We start from the raw sequence: 17,840 nt of genomic DNA on the forward strand, positions 1-17,840 counted from the left end.
ACTTAATCAACCTTCACAAATAGGGAAACTGAAGCTCAGACGGGTTAGCTCATTTATCCCACGGCACACAGCAAAAGGCAGAACCAGAATTCCAACCAGGTTTGAAGCCCTAGTTCTTTTCACAACGTTATCACGGCCTCCGTAATAGTGATTCTTTTAACTTAAAATAAAAACACACCCTAGGGGCTTCCCTGGTGGCGCAGTGGTTGAGAGTCCGCCTGCCGATGCAGGGGACACGGGTTCGTGCCCCGGTCCGGGAAGATCCCACATGCCGCGGAGCGGCTGGGCCCGTGAGCCATGGCCGCTGAGCCTGCGCGTCCGGAGCCTGTGCTCTGCAACGGGAGAGGCCACAACAGTGAGAGGCCCGCGTACCACAAAAAAAAAAAACAAAAACAAAACAAAACAAAAAAAACAAAACACCCTATAGTCCGAGTGACAAATACAGAAATACATTCATTCGTTCATTGAAGTTAGAAAGTTAAAACATCTTCATATTTCAAAGCAGGCAATGAATGGGAGACAGGACTACCCTTAGCTCTGTCCCTGACCCCTACCTCCACCCCCAGCTTGTGGCTGGAGCTCAGTGTATTTGATGATGACACTAAGTCCACAAGCATTCCACCATCTGGGGATGTGGAACGCAATCCAGGATCCGGTTTCCGGAAGGGCCCTACTGTGCCCACAACAGGAGGTGGGGGGTGGCGAGGAACTGGAAGATTCAGCGGGAAAGTTGGGGAGACGGACGCCGGGGGGATAGGGACTGCAGCGCCATCCGGATGTTGGGGGGCCAAGGAGTCCTCGGTGGTGCCCCCGGGAGCCCCCAGCTCACAAGGAGGGAGCGAGGGGAGCGGGGCGGAGCCACACCCGGAAGTTGCTTAGGCCCGGAGCAAAGATGGCGGCTGCGGCGCCGCTCGCCCACGCTCCGCAACCTCCTGTAACCAATGGAGTCGCGACGCTCGGGTGACTATTGCGACGACTTCTGCACGACACTATCTGATGCAACCTCCGAGTTGAAGCCGCTGGTGCACTTCGCGGGTGATAAGGCGTGTTGGAGGCGATGTCCTTGGAGGTGACCAGGGCGACCGCGGGGATGGTGCTAGGTGAGTGAGGCTCGGGGACCCCGGGGTGTGTAAGTGGCGCGGCGCTCCTGCTTGGGGCAGCAGCCTTGTTCCGGCCGAATACAGCTCTTACTTACCCTGGTGCCTGGCGCGGACTGGGCGCCCCGCCGCTGTTTACGTGAATGGGGGTGGGAGGGAGGAGGGACCCGGACCCACCCTGGGTCCGCGCTCGGGGAGCAGGCCCGGCTCCCCTCGAGCCCTGGGTGCCCCGCCTGGGGTAGCGGCAGCTCCCGGCCCCACTGCGAGAAATCTCGTGATTCAGCTGAGACGTAGGCAGAGCGAGGCATGGCCAGACCTCAGGGCAGCCCCCAAATACGTGACTCTTCCAAGTGACCGGCAGGAAAGGATTTCAGAATGCGAATTCTTTTTCACATATCCTCACTTATATTGAGACTTCCTGGGAGACCATCTGGTGCAGTAGGAAAAGGAAGAGATTTAGGAGACCTGGATTGATGTCTCTGCTCGCTTACTCCTTGTGAGGCCTTCTTCCGTTTGTTTAACCTCAGAGCTTTGGTTTCCTTTAAAGACCAGAGAAAACTGATATTTGATTTCTGTGCTCTAGCACCAGCATAGCCGATTACTATATTTCATTCTCAGTACTTCAAGATGGGTATTGTTTTCCTCATTTTATAGGCTCAGAAACAAGCCCAGAAAGGTTAAGTGAATTCTCCAGGGTCACTCTGGCTTTTAAGGTACAACATCCAAGCTTCCAGTTTGATCTGGCCAACTGAAAAGCCGGGGATTCGAGTAGATAGAAGCAGTACCACAAATGAAGATGATCAAAAGCTCAATTTAACTAATCCCTTTTTATGGGATGGATGTCCTTGGATAGGGGAGTGGGATAATTATGATATAATTTCTTTCGGACCTTGATAATTTTTACCAATCAGATGCTTGTTCTGTTTACAAAGATAAAGAATGGATAAAGTAGCTGCAGTATGAGGTGACTGATAATTATTGGCCAAGTGAGTAACTTATTTTCTTTTTGTGAAACAGCAGAGCTGTATGTCTCAGACCGAGAGGGAAGTGATGCTACTGGTGATGGAACCAAGGAGAAACCTTTTAAAACAGGCCTTAAGGTAGAGCTTCTTTCTCATTAGGAAAACAACTTTGAATTTATTAATGACTCATGTCAGTTATTATGTGACTTGTCAGGAGTTTTATTTAAAGCACTAGGTTTGAAGAGAGCTTTCCAAAAAGGGCAAGTAAGGGGTATGTACAAATATGTAGCTTTAAGGGTATTAGATGATCTTCATCTAAACTTTTTTGAACTTTTTTTTGACCGCACCTCAAGGCTTGTGGGATCTTTAGTTCTCAGACCAGGGATTGAACCTGGGCCCTTGTCAGTGAAAGGGCCGAGTCCTAACCACTGGACCATCAGGGAATTCTCCTTGAACATTTTTAATAGGTATCTTCTTTTCTTCCTTACCATACGGCATCACATCTTGGAATTTTTCTCTCCAGTGAGTCAGTTGGCCAGTTTTTTAATTCTTGTAGAAATAAAAATCATCTTCCCTTAGTCATACTGAGTTTATGCTCACATTTCTTCCAAACTGACTCCTAAGAGTTCTCTTGGTGAATTTACCACTTGAATCCAGATGTGATCTTGAGCCTTGAGACTCAAAGACCTGATTTATATCAGTACCAAGAACAGAGCAGACACTCAGGAACTCATGAGTCTGGAGCCTAAAGCCAGGATGCTAATTTAACAATATATTATTATTTCTCAGGGTGTAGAATCCTCCAATGAGTTTAGCATATTCTCTTTAAGCAGACTTACATGGAAAGCCAAATACAGTTCAGATGGGTTCTTCCAGAGCTTCGACTCAGGATTGAGTAGGTACCTGATGGCATCGGGTTACGGTGTGGGCCGAAGACATCCCTCTGAAAGTAGCCGTGGGCTTGCCTGTAGACTGGAATGGCTACATCTGCTACATAAGGAAGTTGATTAAAGCCCTCTCCCAGGACAGCACGAGGAAGAGCACCGCCCTGACACTTTTTTTCTGTGTATCTGTGTCTGGCCAATTCCCCTTCCTGTGAGCTTTTTTACCGTATTCATTTAGGTTATTATCAAGTGTTCCTGTGCTGAGACCATTCTCTCCTCTTTTAGCTCATACTCTGGTTATGTTTTGATGTGTCAACCATGGGTCTTAATTTTTTAACTCTTAGAGGGAAATCTTTCTCATTTTGGATTGTTGGGGTGATTCCTGTGGCTCCCCAGAACTGACAGTAGTGTTTAGATGAATGTTTGCAAAATGTCGCTGTTAGCAGAAGTGTACTGTTCTAATTTGGAGAATCACAGTTTGACTCCTTCAATATCAGTGATTAACAAAGGAGGGATCGGTACAGACTGTCAGGTAGTAAACGAATTCTTAGTGATTTACAAACATCCTTATAAAGTCTAATTGTTAAAAGGAGGAACTGAACTCTCCTGGATGTTTCCAAAAGAGCCAGGTTCCCTCCTCCTCTGTAGCAATAATTGAGTAGAGACTAGTGTTAAATCAAGATGAAAAGTGTTTTCAGGTTTGGAAACTAGATCTTAAGAAAAGGTCCATTTTCATAAGCTTCAGATCTTACACTAGAGACAGTAGTAGTAATTCATTGCATTTCTTGGTTGATGATAACTTAGGAGAAAATTTGAAGGAGTATTTGAAGCAGTTAATAAAACACTTATCTTTTACATACTTTCAACTATTTTTTTTAAAAAGGAATACAAACTATAAAATATTAAATGATAATATTGATGTCTGATATGTCCCAGTATTGGTGAAAAGAGGTACATATATTATACACACAGGAATTTTTCCAATTAGATGAAACTTAGCCTTCTGTGTACCTAACCATTATGCTGTTGAGAGAGTTTCAGAAATGACTTCCCTGGTTTCTTCGTGAGGATTAACCGTCTGTATGTGCCGTGCAGTTGGCCTTTGCCGTCAGCTGTCTCTAATGCTGTCAGCGTACCTCCTGTCGGTCCCCATGGCCACTTAAAATCTGTTGCTTCTAGTCCACTAGTATGGGAGACTATATACTATGTAACCAAACTTGCTAGAATTGTTTGGGAAAGGACATTCTACCTTAAGCAAAATGTTCTTCGAATGTTCCGCCATTCCTTCTGTCGACATTGACCTTTGGCTGGTGGAGTCTTTATGCTTTCTTCTGGGCTCTCGATTATGTTCTAGGTGATCAAAGTTACCTCATAATTCAGGTGTTATTTTGATTTTAAACATTGTACAATGTTAAAGAAATGTCCTTTTTCTTTCTCCCTCCCTCCCCAAGGCTTTGATGACAGTTGGAAAGGAACCCTTTCCTACCATTTACGTAGATTCACAAAAAGAAAACGAGGTAGGGTGAACCCAAAGCTTTACAGAATTAGATTTTGTGAAGAAACCTTCATTAGACTACAGAGGTCTTGAAAACATTAAATATCTGTTTATCCCTCCAGAGGTGGGATGTTATTTCTAAATCACAGATGAAGAACATTAGAAAACTGTGGCACAGGGAACAGTTGAAGAGTGAATCCCGGGAAAAGAAAGAGGTGAGCAGTAGATTTGCTCTGTGAACATGTTTCAAGTTGGGACACCAGAAGCCATGTTAACAAATTGCCTGGTTATTAAAACTAGGCAGAAGACAATTTACGAAGAGAGAAGAACCTGGAAGGAGCAAAGAAGATTACCATTAAAAACGACCCAAGTCTTCCAGAGCCAAATTGCGTAAGTGTGATGTGTATCGTTTCAAATATTGTGGACTCACGGGGTCAAACTGTTGTTTCTGTGTCTGAGTGGGATGCCACGTGCTTTGCTCCTTTGCACCCTTTGTCTCTTCTTTTCTTTCAAAAGGGAGAGAGAGCGCAGTAATGTTTGAGAGTTATGAGGCTGGTCCTTGCGGGGCTCATTTTTTGATAAAATTTAGTAATTGCATGTTGAACGAATTCTGTCCCGACTAAAAGCCAGCAGCCCTGGAATCCAGGCCTGGTGGGCTGTGTGGTCTCAGACAAGTGATTTTACCCTCCCTGGGTGTCAGTTTCCTCACAGTAAAAGGAAGAGGTTGAAATCCAAGATTTTCATGATTTCTTAAATAAAGAAAAAGCTTTTGTAATTTTTTTTTTTTTTTTGAAATTTGATTATGTCTATAGTCTTTCTAGACCAGAATGCCGGACTGTGAATGGACATGGTTAGAATTCAAATGGTTCTTACTGCTGCTGGATTGTCATTTTTTTCTTGCTTCCTTAGTGAGGAAGCTGTTTTCTTGGCCACGCCCACCAACCCCTTCCTCCCCTCCCCTCCCCTCTCTCCTCCATCCCTCAGAGGAAAAGCCAGCCTGGTTAGCTTCTAGCACCCAGAGTGGTGGGAGGGGTGGTAAGGTCAGGGAGAGGGCTCTGCGTGGACTAAGCTTGTTGCTATTGTGAATTCATTGATTTTATATAACAATGTCTGAAGTTCTGGTTGTTTCACTGACGGTTTTGCACTAAGAGAAAGAAGACTTGGATTTTTTTTTTTTTTAACCCCTCCAGTGTGGTGAAATTTTTGGGCTCTGACCTGTAGTAGAGTGACTGTCAGCGGTTTTACACCACTTGCGAATCTTTAACACTTTTCTGCCATCTATCTCATACTCATGACAAAGTTGGTATGTGATAAAGGACATGCTGGGTCAAATGTTTTTTTTATTTTAACTTGATAGGTGAAGATTCGTGAATTAGAAGGATATAGAGGCCAAAGAGTAAAGGTATTTGGCTGGGTCCACAGGCTGCGTAGGCAAGGTAACTGGCATAGCTGTCCTTTTCTCTCTTTAATTTTCAATATCCCTGTTCTTAGGTGGTGAACAACATTTAAAAAAAACATTTACTTGGGGGTATTTTTGTTTGAGAATGCTAGCTTTTTAAACGAAGTACTAATTTGTATCTCAAATTGGTTCTTATTTAATATGACTATTGAAAGCTTAAAAATTATTTAAATGGTACTTAACTGTAAGCAGTCACAGTGACCAGGAGGTGTCCAGGAAATATTTGTCTAATTGAATTGAGTTCTTTAAGGAAAGCAGGGGGTATATTACCGGAAGTGCAGAGCCAAATCTGAAACTTACTGATGGCAGTGATGTTGATTTTTATAATTAGTATATTTGTACTTGGTCGTGGTGTTTTACTTTCTCTTTCTGCTTTTATTATTTTATTACATGTCTTTTATTGTAAGTGATTGTCAAATCCTTCGTAAAAAGAAAGGGGGCATAAAAAAACCAAGAGTGCTTCTGTGCAGCAGTTATATATCACCCCCCGCTGAATGTGCTTTGCTAGGTATTGCAGGGGACTCAAAGGTGAATAAGACTTAATCCCTCTACTCACATGCTTTCTGTCTTGCTTTCCCATGATTGTGTGGGTCAGGAGGCTCACATAGGGTTTAAAAGTATGAAGGGTTTGAAAAATGAAGAAGGCAAAATACTTTCCAGATACTGAGTAGTGATATTACTGGTGAACCCTTCAGAGGAATGGGGCCATGTGGGAGGTTTGAACTTTCAACATTTAACCGTGGCGGTTCCCTTACATAAGATTAAATTATGAGAAAGTGCTTTCAAGTGCCTCTCGAACAATCTAGCTAAACTTCTCTTTCTCGTTTTTAGGAAAGAATTTAATGTTTCTGGTGTTGCGCGATGGTACGGGTTATCTCCAGTGTGTCTTGTCAGATGATTTGGTAAATATTTTCATATTTACGATGAAAAGTCAGTTTTTTTCAATAGGTTACTTTATTGTTAGTTTTGGGAATCTTAGAGTCTGTACTTATTTTGTGTTATTGTGGAAAATTTCCAACATCTCAAAAATGGAACCGTAGGAAGAAACCTCACATGCTCACCGCTCAGCTTCAGTAACGTCTTAGTTGAGCTGCTGTAACTAAGTACCATAAACTGGGTGGCTTGTGAACAACAGAAGTTTATTCCTCATGGTTCTGGTGGTTGGAAGTCCGTATCAGGGTGCCGGCATGGTCAGGTTCTGGTGAGGACCCTTTTCTGGGTTGCAGACTACCCACTTCCTGTTGTGTGCTCATCCTCACTTAGCAGAGAGCAGAGAAGGGTTTCAACATATGAATTTGCAGCGGATACACGTTAAGTCCATAACGAGTAATGATTAATATTTGGCCAGTTCTGGTTTACTGCTCCTCCCTTTTACCTCCCAGACGTCATATTTTGTAGAAATATACTTGCATATGCATCACCAAGAAGAAATATTTTTAATATAACCACGCTACCATTATCACCCCCCCCAAAATTAGCACAACTCCTAAATATCCAGTCAGATTCTCCCAATTGATTCATGATGTCTTTTTTACAGTTGGTTGGTTTGAATGAGGATCCAAACAAGATCTACATGTTGCATTTAGTTGATATGTCTCTGAAATCGCTCTTAATCTATAACAGATCCCCCTTTTCATTCTCTTTTCTCCACCCCACTCCCCCTTGCCGTTTATTGGAAAAAGTCTGGTCGTTGGTCCTGTGGGACTTCTCACATTCTGGATTTGGTTGCTTGCATCATAATGTGTCATTTAACATGTTTCTCTATCCTTTGTTTTTCTTATAAGCTGGAGGTTAGGTCTGGTCAGATTCAGGTTCTGCTGCTGCTGCTTGATAAAACTACTTCATGGACAAAGCTGTATTCTTCCAATGACATCCCATCACGAAGCACATAATTCTGGTTGTCTTTATGATTAGTGGGTTCAGAAGTTGATGGCCTGATCCCTCCTTTATAAAGTTTTCCATCACTTTTCTCCTAATGATTTTAGCAAGTATTGATTATCATAGTCTAAGTGAACTCTGTGTATTATTTTAATAGTCTGAATTTTAAAGAAAAAGAGAAACTAACTTTCCAGATATTTTTGAGAGATACGGGCTAGTGTTATTTATGCAGGTGTATGTACGTAAAGTATGTATTTACATATATATATATGTGTGTATCTGTATCTAGATAAATGTTTGATGGCTGTCTTATTTTACTAGTTTTGGACGAGATAACTTGTTTGTAAATAATTCCCTGTGCTTTCTGTGTGGCAGACGATTTTAATGTAAATGTGAGTAACTGAATTTGAACTTGATCTTCTTACAGTGTCAGTGCTACAACGGAGTAATATTGTCCACTGAGAGTAGCGTCGCAGTGTATGGAAGGCTAAACCTTACCCCAAAGGGCAAGCAGGTGAGTGCGTTGAGTTCCTCACTGAGAGAAGAGTTGTGTACTTGTGTGTTTTCCAGTGTCTTTATTTGTATTGATACTTTTGGTATTTGGCATATAAATTTACAAATGTGATGCACTTGCTAAATTTAGAATGCCTTTTGCTTTTCTGGTGAGACACGTATACTGTACAGCTTGTGTGCTCTTGTAACGATCTCAGGGATTTTCAGCCTAAGGAATTCCTAAATAAACTTCATGGGTGAGAACAATTTGCTGTGTGTATGTGAATAATTTTTCAGCTAAGTGGAAATGAAAATTTAGTCTACCGAAAGTTTTTCAGGAAAGAACGGTGATCTAAAGCTGAAACTTTGGGGATTTCCCTGGTGGTCCAGTGGTCAGGATTCCTCGCTCCCAATGCAGGAGGCCCGGGTTCGATCCCTGGTTAGGGAACTAGATCCCACATGCTGCAACGAAGACCCGGCGCAGCCGAATATATATTTAATAAATAAAATAAATCTGAAACTTTAAAAATAGAATTTGAAAGCCTCTTTTTAAAAAACTTAAAGCTAGGTTTGATAGAGATTTGTTTGTTCCCCAGCCAACAGGCATGTAACCTATACCAGTTAGAGTTAACTTGTTGGTAATTATTGGTCAAGTAACAGTTGTGGTTATATTTGTTTGTTGGGAAAGAAAACAAACAAACGTGACATATCAACCACCAGAGGGAGCCCATAGTGTCCTCCTGATAGACTAGAAATACTGATAAGAGAGTCCCCCAGAGTCTATGTAAAGAACCTATGTTAAGAGTGAAGATCTGGTTCAAGTTTACTGAATTTTCCTTGAAAGTAATGTGATTGCATGATGGAATGGTTTTTGTGATATTACTTGCTGTCCAGTGTTTGGTACCAAGGTAGCTATATATTTCATACTGTGTGGCTTCTAAAATGTAATGCTTTCAATGGAATTATTAGGGATAATTTGAATTTTTACTATATATATATATGTTCCAAAGAGAAACACCTTTTAGTAAGACCTTTGTATTTAAGGAGTTTTTCAATGTGGGTTTTATGTTACTGTTAAATTATTGGGCAAAGGCTAGAAAGATATACCAAAATGTTGACAGTAGTTAGTGGTTACTCCAAGTCATGGGATTATAGTTTCTGGTTTGTGCTTTTCTATTTTTTAAAATTAATGTATGTGTATTTAGTCTGAAAGAAATATTAAATAAATATAAAATTCAATTATTGGGTCTTCGTTTTTAGAAGGGTAGGCTAATAATGATAAGGTTCTTAGAAATCTGAGCTTACTAAAAGTTTTTATATAAATTAGAATCTTTCATACTGTAAATTTTCTGTTTCCTTCTCCTTCCCTACCCCTTTTTTAAAAATGTAGGCTCCAGGGGGCCATGAGTTGAATTGTGACTTCTGGGAGCTGATTGGGTTGGCCCCCGCTGGAGGCGCTGATAACTTAATCAACGAGGAGTCTGACGTTGACGTCCAGCTCAACAACAGACACATGATGATCCGGGGAGAAAACATGTCCAAAATCCTAAAAGCACGTTCTGTGGTCACCAGGTGCTTTAGAGATCACTTCTTCGATAGGGGGTACTATGAAGTAAGTATGCGTTCATCATCCTTTGCAAACAATGCCTTTGGCATTTTTGAACTTGAGCAGTGGTGCTCACAGAAGGCCTTTATTTACTCCTTTCCACCTGAATAGATCAGTCCTCCAACGTTAGTGCAAACACAAGTGGAAGGCGGTGCCACACTCTTCAAGCTGGACTATTTTGGGGAAGAGGCGTATCTCACTCAGTCCTCTCAGCTGTACCTGGAGACCTGCATTCCAGCTCTGGGAGATGTTTTTTGTATCGCACAGTCATACAGGGCAGAACAATCCAGAACACGAAGGCACCTGGCTGAGTACAGAATTGTCATTTTTTTATTTAAAAAAAAATTTTTTTTTTTAAAGAAAATATGTTTAGAGAAGCAATCTTGATGTAGGTAAATGATGTCTGTGTAAAAACCTCTGATGTATTAAGAGGCTATATGAAGGGCAGTTGAATAAATTAATGGAAACTGTCTAAGAAGTTTTGCCTCTTAGGCCATAACTCACTAAAGTCTGTTCATTCACTTTGTCTTGATCCTTTATGTGTTGAGGAATGAACAAGAAATGACTATTAAGGGGGAAAGGAAGGCGGGTGGGCTGAAACTACTTTGGAGAGTTGGGAGTTGATTAGCAGGGTGGGAGTTTTCCCTTTCTGGACGGTTTCCCAGCATTAAAACCCTTGCTTAAGAGAAACTTTGTGAAAAGAAGAGAGGCTGTGAGCTACTGTCTTGTTCCTCAGATACACTCACGTGGAAGCAGAGTGCCCTTTCCTGACCTTTGAGGAGCTCCTGAACCGATTGGAGGACTTGGTCTGTGACGTGGTCGATAGAGTCTTGAAATCACCCGCAGCAAGCATAGTGCATGACCTCAACCCGGTAGGTCTGCCATTGTATGGAAACACAAAATTAGGATCCTGCTTCGGAAGGCAGTGAAGTCTTTTTTTTAGATTTTTAGGTTTTTTCAACATTTGTTTTTTAGGTTTTTATAGATTTAATAGCTTTGTGAGCTTTGAAATAAATGATTAATATATATATAGGTATAATTGTTATATAACATTATATTAATTTTAGGTGTACAGCATAATAATTTTATATATCTAAAACAATACAGAGTTATTAACTCTAGTACCCATGCTGTACATTACATCTTGTTAATGGAACTTACCTATTTTATAACTGGAAGTTTATACTTTTTGACTCCCTTCACTCATTTCCAGACTAATTTTTTTTTTTTTCTTTTGGCCGTGCCACGTGGCTTGCGTGTCTTAGTTCCCCGACCAGCATGGAACCCAGGCCCTCAGCGATGAAAGTGTGGAGTCTTAACCACTCGACCGCCAGGGAATTCCCCACATTGTTTTTAAGTCTGAAATAATATTTTACAATAATGATAAATAGTGTTTCTTAAAATGGAAATGTTAGTGTGAATGGTTTCCTTATATACACTGTATTTTTCCTTTCTACTGTAGAACTTCAAGCCCCCCAAACGGCCTTTCAAACGGATGAACTATTCAGATGCTGTTGTGTGGCTAAAAGAACACAATATAAAGAAAGAAGATGGAACTTTCTATGAATTTGGAGAGGTGTGTATTCCTTTCTAGTCGTTGTTTCAGAGGTAGCCTTGTGCTTAACTGGATTGCTACTTCCGGTTAATTAACGAGTGATGCAGAAGGCATCTGCTGTTGTCAAATAAATGATAACCACGGACCCTTCTTCCTGGGGTTGTCCGAGGATCCGTGGCTTAGTAGATGTAGAGTAGACCTTAGAGCAGTGCCTTTGCTGTAGTGTTCAGTAAATATTAGCAAGTTTGTAGCCCTCACATCCCATCCTTTATCTCTTTCCTCTTCCATGATCACTCTGTGGTCTTGACTTACAAGCTCTAGCTGTAATTCTCTAGACTGGCAGGAAGCTTAAGAAAGTTATAAACTTTGAAATCCCATGCAGAGTGTTGGTATGTGTCTATATTTGTTTCGGTTTTCTGGAGAAACCGTCTAGCTCTTTCAAAAAGGATTCCTCCCCACAAAACAGTGAATTATAACTCCTTCATATGGAGGCAATTCAAAGAAGAAAATCAAAAAAAAAAAGAAGAAAATCGCCACTGATTAAAATGCAAAAACCAAGAGAGGAGGCTTTGTTGGGGAAGGTGGCCCGGTGCCCCAGATACACTGAGCATGTCTGTCTTGCCCAGGACCACCCTCCCAGCATGTTTTGGGGGTATAGATGGTTAACATTTTTCTAAGCCCTCTTCCCTGTGCATTTAACCACTCTTTACATGGTATTTGCAAATCTGTTTTACAGATGAAATGTGAGTAATAGCTGCTAACTAGAGTTTTCTTTTGTTTTTAGAAAGAATTTACAGAGGACAGACAGTGTACTAGGTCTATGTAAATTACTTTTATTGTATCATGAATTCAGTTGATGATGTATAATAACCAAATTCTGTGCTGAAAACCTGAGCACTGTTATCACCCAGCACTCAGCAAAGTAGTGTGATTGAGTGGAAAGAACACAAGCTTTGGAGCAAGAAGCCCCCCAGGTGGGCTTTGCTCCCACCTCTGTCCTTATTGCTGGTTAACTGAAGGCCAGTGACCCCGCCCTCTGGTTCCCTATCTCTGCCTTGGAGGTAACGTCCACCTTGCAAAGTTATGAGAACTTAATGAGCTAAATGCTTAGCAGGGCCGAGGCGCAGGAAGTCCTCCATGTCTGTCAGCATTTCCTCTTTGTGTCAGTATCATCCCATACACATGAGGGCGCTAGAGTAGAGAAGAGGTCTTCACAAACTTTTCGGAATGTGCAGTACGACCCCTTTCCCCCCAGTTCAGTTGTATGCAGGACTCTAGTATGTAAAGCAGTTACAGGCGGAGAGACCAGAGCTCTCCCACTCATCTCCCGTTTCCTCTCTGGACTTTAGAGGATGCAGGGCTCCAGGGATGAGAGCTTGAAAACAGCTGTGCCAGGTGATGGCTAAGCTCCCTCTCAGTTTCTTACATTAAATAAATCAAAGAGTCTTGTCCAGTTCTCTCAATCTGTTTTTACTGGGACAAGAGTTTTCAGTTTTAACTTGAATTTATGTGCGGTTTACTGAAGGATGTTTGAGAGGGAAGCAGATTAACTTGATCGATCATCATCTAACTGTCTTGGCTAACTACTCCAGGTGTGGTTACACTTAGAAACTTGACACTGGTTATTTGTCTTATGACTGTGTCTTACTGCCACTGAAGGCACGCAGATTCATTGTAACAGGAAAGAAGCCGAGAGAACCAGGAGAGTTTAAAAATTGGTGTTATTAATAACATACTCTGTGTATAGATCACTGATGTTGTGGAGCATTCACTGATGATCTTATGCCTTGTGGGACTGAGTGGACTTCGTTTGCCTCAGACCTAGATAAAACTGGCCACTGGGAAAAAAAAATAACTGAGCAGGATCTGGGAGGTTGTTTGTTTTTTGTGTGTGTTTTCGTTCCTCAAGCAATGTGGCACAGATATACTGTAGGAGGAGGCAGATCTATTTACAGTTCATTTTGCAGAAATTGTCCCTAACCACCCACGTGGTTATGGGTTATGGGTGGGTGTGTATTCTGGACTCCGTTGCATGAATAAGATGAAGGGCTGCTACTGGGTCAAAGAGCTGCTTCTGTCTCGTTGCCTTTCTGAGTTGTAAATGTTAATGAAGTCTTGTTTAACCTCAGGATATCCCAGAAGCTCCTGAGAGACTGATGACGGACACCATTAATGAGCCCATCTTGCTGTGTCGATTTCCTGTGGAGATCAAGTCCTTCTATATGCAGCGATGTCCCGAGGATTCCCGCCTTACCGAATCTGTCGGTTTGGGATTCAAATAGTATTATTAGAGATTGTGCTTTTTAAAGGGGTGGGCGCTGCCACTGGAATAAGATACAGCTCCCAGCATTATAAATTGCATTATAAATCTGCAGTACTTAAAGAAGTGTCTTTGGTCCTCTGATTGAGTTTCACCTATCTTGTTCAATTATAGAATTTGAATAATATCTGAATTTTGCATGATCATTGTGCTCCTTTAGTTATAGGAGCTTAATTGTGATTTTCATTTAAACTCTAGAGCAAAGCCGTGACCGAGAGCCTAGGAGTAACCGCATTTTATTTACTCATTTTGAAAGGTCGACGTGTTGATGCCCAATGTCGGTGAGATTGTGGGAGGCTCGATGCGTATCTGGGACAATGAAGAGATACTGGCAGGTTATAAAAGAGAAGGAATTGACCCCACTCCCTATTACTGGTACACAGATCAGGTAAAAAGAATTTTGTTAATCACTTTAAATTTTCTTCACTGTAATAGTTCTGTATAAATTGAAATTTTTAAAAGGGAAGTATTTGAATGAGCTATATTCAGTTTCATGGTTATAATAATGTGGCATGTGAATACTGCTAGTTTTGTCTTTGGCCAATAATATATTAACTTAATCTGAAAGCCTATTAACTCCTGGCCTTGCTTGTAGCTACTGAATTTTTTAAAATGTCATTAGATCCTACCAATATCTAGTCTTTCATTTTCTTCTGATAAACAGAGACATTAACTTAATTTAAAAGTTTGAAATCTCTTCTTTCCAGGGTGGCAAATCCTTGGTTTATATTTTTCATATTCATACCAAATTATTTTTTCATATGTGGTCCATGAAGGAGTATAGATTAAGGGTTGAATTCTTTTTGTTGTTTTGTCTGTTGTTGTTTTCAATTAATTTTTATTGGAGTATAGTTGCTTTACAATGTTGTGTTTCTGCTGTACAGCAAAGTGAATCAGCTGTATGGGGTTGAATTCTTAACCACAATAAGCTGACTCATTTTACAGGAGAAAATTTTAACTATTTCAGACAAAATTTATTTTTTTAATTTTCTTTTTTGGACATGATATGCATCTGGCGGGATCTTAGTTCCCAGACCAGGAATTGAACCTGGGGCCATGGCAGTGAATGTGGAGAGTCCTAGCCACTGGACCGCCAGGGAGACTGTGGACAAAATTTTAAACTGAGCATTTATTCCTCTCTGTCGCTTGCCCTCTCTCTCTCTCTCTCTCTCTCTCTCTCTCTCTCTCTCTCTCTCTCTCTCTCTCTCTTTAAACAGAGAAAATATGGCACATGTCCACATGGAGGCTATGGCCTGGGCTTGGAACGATTCTTAACCTGGATTCTGAATAGATACCACATCCGAGATGTATGCTTGTACCCTCGATTTGTCCAGCGCTGCAAGCCATAACTGATTCCTCCTGGAGATTTAAGGAAAGAACACGGTTCATGGAACAGGCTGCCTCTTTAAAAAAAACAGCCAAAATCTTCCCTTTTTTATTCCACTGGGGTATATCCAATACTGTTTTCTCTTTTTGTTTTTTATTCCTGCTACCATAGAAAGCAATCCAAATCATTTGAATATCAAGTCACATTGATGGTGTCATTTTAAGAAAAAAACCCATTACAAAATTTGGGGGGAAATATGTGGCATGTAACTCTGCAGTCATGTATATATTCTAGCATTTTATCCAATTTTAGGTTATAATCTTTGTGTCATATATACCACATATATGATTAGTTTTAACTTATAGTCTGAGACATTCCAGTAACTTAATCTTTCTGTCCTTTTAAGTGTAACTGGAATTCTTTAAGTTACATCATTTTATTCTATCAGTGAGTTAAAAGAAACACTGTGGGGAAAAATTGACAATATGCTGTAAAAAATCAGCTAGTATTAGAACAGAGTATAAATCAGCAGTAGATACAGGAATGAAATGAATAGTCTTTTGCCTCAGTTGTTAATCTTTTTTAATCTGATAGCTGCTTATATAATTCTAAAGCATACAAATTGATTTGGAAGAATTTGTAAAAGTGGAATGGCCTTAAACAGTTTGAAGTAAGAGCAACTTTTTGTTTTTGTTTTTTGGCACTTCAGTGAACAGCATTCTTCCTAGCATTAGTTCAAACTAAAGAGGCAGGGTGATCTTCACTCTTCCCTGGTAGCTCCTAAGTAAGAATAAATAAGTTCCCGGGCTTCCCTGGTGGCACAGTTGTTGAGTATCCACCTGCCAATGCAGGGGACACGGGTTCGACCCCTGGTCCACGAAGATCCCACATGCCGCAGAGCAACTAAGACCATGTGCCACAACTACTGAGCCTGCACTCTGGAGCCCATGAGCCACAACTACTGAAGCCCTCACGCCTAGAGCCCATGCTCTGCAACAAGAAAAGCCACCTCAATGAGAAAGCCCATGCCCTGCAACCAGAGAAAGCCCACGCGCAACAACAAAGACCCAACGCAGCCAAAAATAAATAAATAAATTTATTCATTTTTAAAAAGTAAATAAGTTCCCAAAGTATTTGCAGCTGGAATCTTCATGACAGCCCTGCATGGCTGTTGGAGTCACCCCACACTGCGTCTTTAGGTCTAATCTGTGCTACTTTATTAACTTGCAGGCTTATTGAATGGCTGCATTTCAGATTTGGTTAATTTTCCCCCAGAATGCATGTCATGTATCCTCAAAAAGCTGTATTCCCAGCAATCAATAAATGGATACACGGAAAAACTCTTTGCTGACTTAATTTTTTTTAAGCTGATTGTCTCTGTTTCACATTAATTAGTTCATGCCTTTTGCATTTTTTAAATCTTTATTTTTCATGATTTGTATATGTGAAACTCGATGTTCCTGAATTTGGTAGCTATTAGTGAAAGTACATGGTAATGAAAAGGAATGGTTTTCAAAAATTAGCTGTGGGTCCTAGTAACATTTTTATAATCCTTTTTGTATTAATTTTGGACACATTAGATTATACCTTATTTTGCAGTTAAGTAAAATGACAGATGGAAATGGGGCATTTGTAGTATATTTGGCCTCTATCTTTAAATGAAAAATACTTGTAAGAATGGGAATGAGCTCTAACTGGATTCAATTAGGCCGTTCATTTGATCAGAATTTAGGTGAGGAGGTTAGGCTCAATTAGATTAGATTTTAATTGTATAAATGGGCTAAAAGTTTTAAATACTGAGAGCTGTGGGGTTAGCTGGGGGTTAACAGAGTCAAGATTGTGGTGACGTCAAACCAAGAACCCGAGCAGCGCGTCTCATGCACGCGGACTTGCATTCCCTTCACTCTGGCTGTCCCTGTAATGTAAGCGTCACAAGCCCATCCCACATCCCTGCCAAGTGTCCAACTCCCCACGCCCGGTCCTGAGTTCCTGCTCTCGCGAGACTCATCTCACAGCCATTTCCTGCCTGAAACCTCTTCCTGATACGTGATTCTCAACGCCAGCAACCCCCTTCGCCTTTGGTACTTGTGTAGCTGACCTGCTTTGGAGACAGCTGGGAGGCTAATACTGTAGCAATTCAAATGACTTAAATACTGACTTTGTCAAGGTCTTACAGCCGTTTCCACCCACCCAGCTCCCCACACATGGCTGTCTCTAGCATTTCCTAACAATTTCTTGTTCAGTGTATAGAGCAATAAGATTCTGTCATAAGCAACCTTCCTACGTATTGGGGTCACTTGGGACTATAAAAATACTGGTGCCTGGGCCTCATCCCAGACCAATAGAATCCGAATTTCAGGGCTGGGCCCAGGATGCTTTTTAAAAGCCCACCCAGCTGAGGCTGTGGCAGACTTAGTGTGACTGTCACTGAGTAGCTACCTCCCTCTTCTAAAGACAGCCTTAAGCCTCTCGTCGTCATGACTGTAGGTCCTCATTCATCTCACATTAATCTCTTTTGAAATTGTTCCCAATCTCAATGTTGAAATGGGAACTTTGGGGCAAGGTTGAGACTGTCCAATATTGCCAGTGGCCACAAAAACACTATGTGCACTCGTTAGCTTTCAAGTCACACTGGGAAATTCTCAAAATGATGGTAGCTGCCAATAATGGAGTACTGGTTTGTATCAGCCATGTACTGTCACATGCTTTAATCCCCACAATAACCTCTGTGATAATTATATAAATTATAAATTTATACAATATAT

The 17,840-nt window shown here is 41.1% G+C and overlaps 1 protein-coding gene across 2 annotated transcripts; it reads left to right on the forward strand.

The window, feature by feature from the left end:
- Window positions 1-855: 855 nt before the first annotated feature.
- On the forward strand, window positions 856-16,415 carry NARS1 (asparaginyl-tRNA synthetase 1). Of its 2 annotated transcripts, none has more exons than XM_059040440.2 (15): window positions 856-1,100; window positions 2,115-2,197; window positions 4,395-4,460; window positions 4,561-4,653; window positions 4,739-4,828; window positions 5,796-5,874; window positions 6,729-6,799; window positions 8,203-8,289; window positions 9,658-9,879; window positions 9,985-10,184; window positions 10,610-10,745; window positions 11,336-11,449; window positions 13,558-13,689; window positions 14,005-14,136; window positions 14,966-16,415. In XM_059040440.2, the coding sequence occupies exons 1-15, from the start codon at window positions 1,058-1,060 to the stop codon at window positions 15,095-15,097; spliced, it is 1,680 nt and encodes a 559-aa protein (XP_058896423.1). In that variant the 5' UTR covers window positions 856-1,057; the 3' UTR covers window positions 15,098-16,415. The 2 variants fall into 2 exon arrangements, with proteins under 2 accessions (XP_058896423.1, XP_058896425.1); XM_059040442.2 differs by having other exon boundaries at window positions 875-1,100; window positions 2,118-2,197.
- The last annotated feature ends 1,425 nt before the right edge of the window (window positions 16,416-17,840 follow it).

The sequence above is a fragment of the Kogia breviceps genome, chromosome 15 (genome assembly GCF_026419965.1).
Source record: "Kogia breviceps isolate mKogBre1 chromosome 15, mKogBre1 haplotype 1, whole genome shotgun sequence".
NCBI classification, from domain to species: Eukaryota; Metazoa; Chordata; class Mammalia; order Artiodactyla; family Physeteridae; genus Kogia; species Kogia breviceps.

Excerpts from the sequence above, each read along its gene's own strand:
- NARS1 (XM_059040440.2), top strand. The coding sequence starts at position 1,058 with ATGTCCTTGGAGGTGACCAGGGCGACCGCGGGGATGGTGCTAG. Across the intron at positions 8,290-9,657 it reads TTACCCCAAAGGGCAAGCAG|GCTCCAGGGGGCCATGAGTT; the intron begins GTGAGTGCGTTG and ends TTAAAAATGTAG. Across the intron at positions 13,690-14,004 it reads ATTCCCGCCTTACCGAATCT|GTCGACGTGTTGATGCCCAA; the intron begins GTCGGTTTGGGA and ends TCATTTTGAAAG.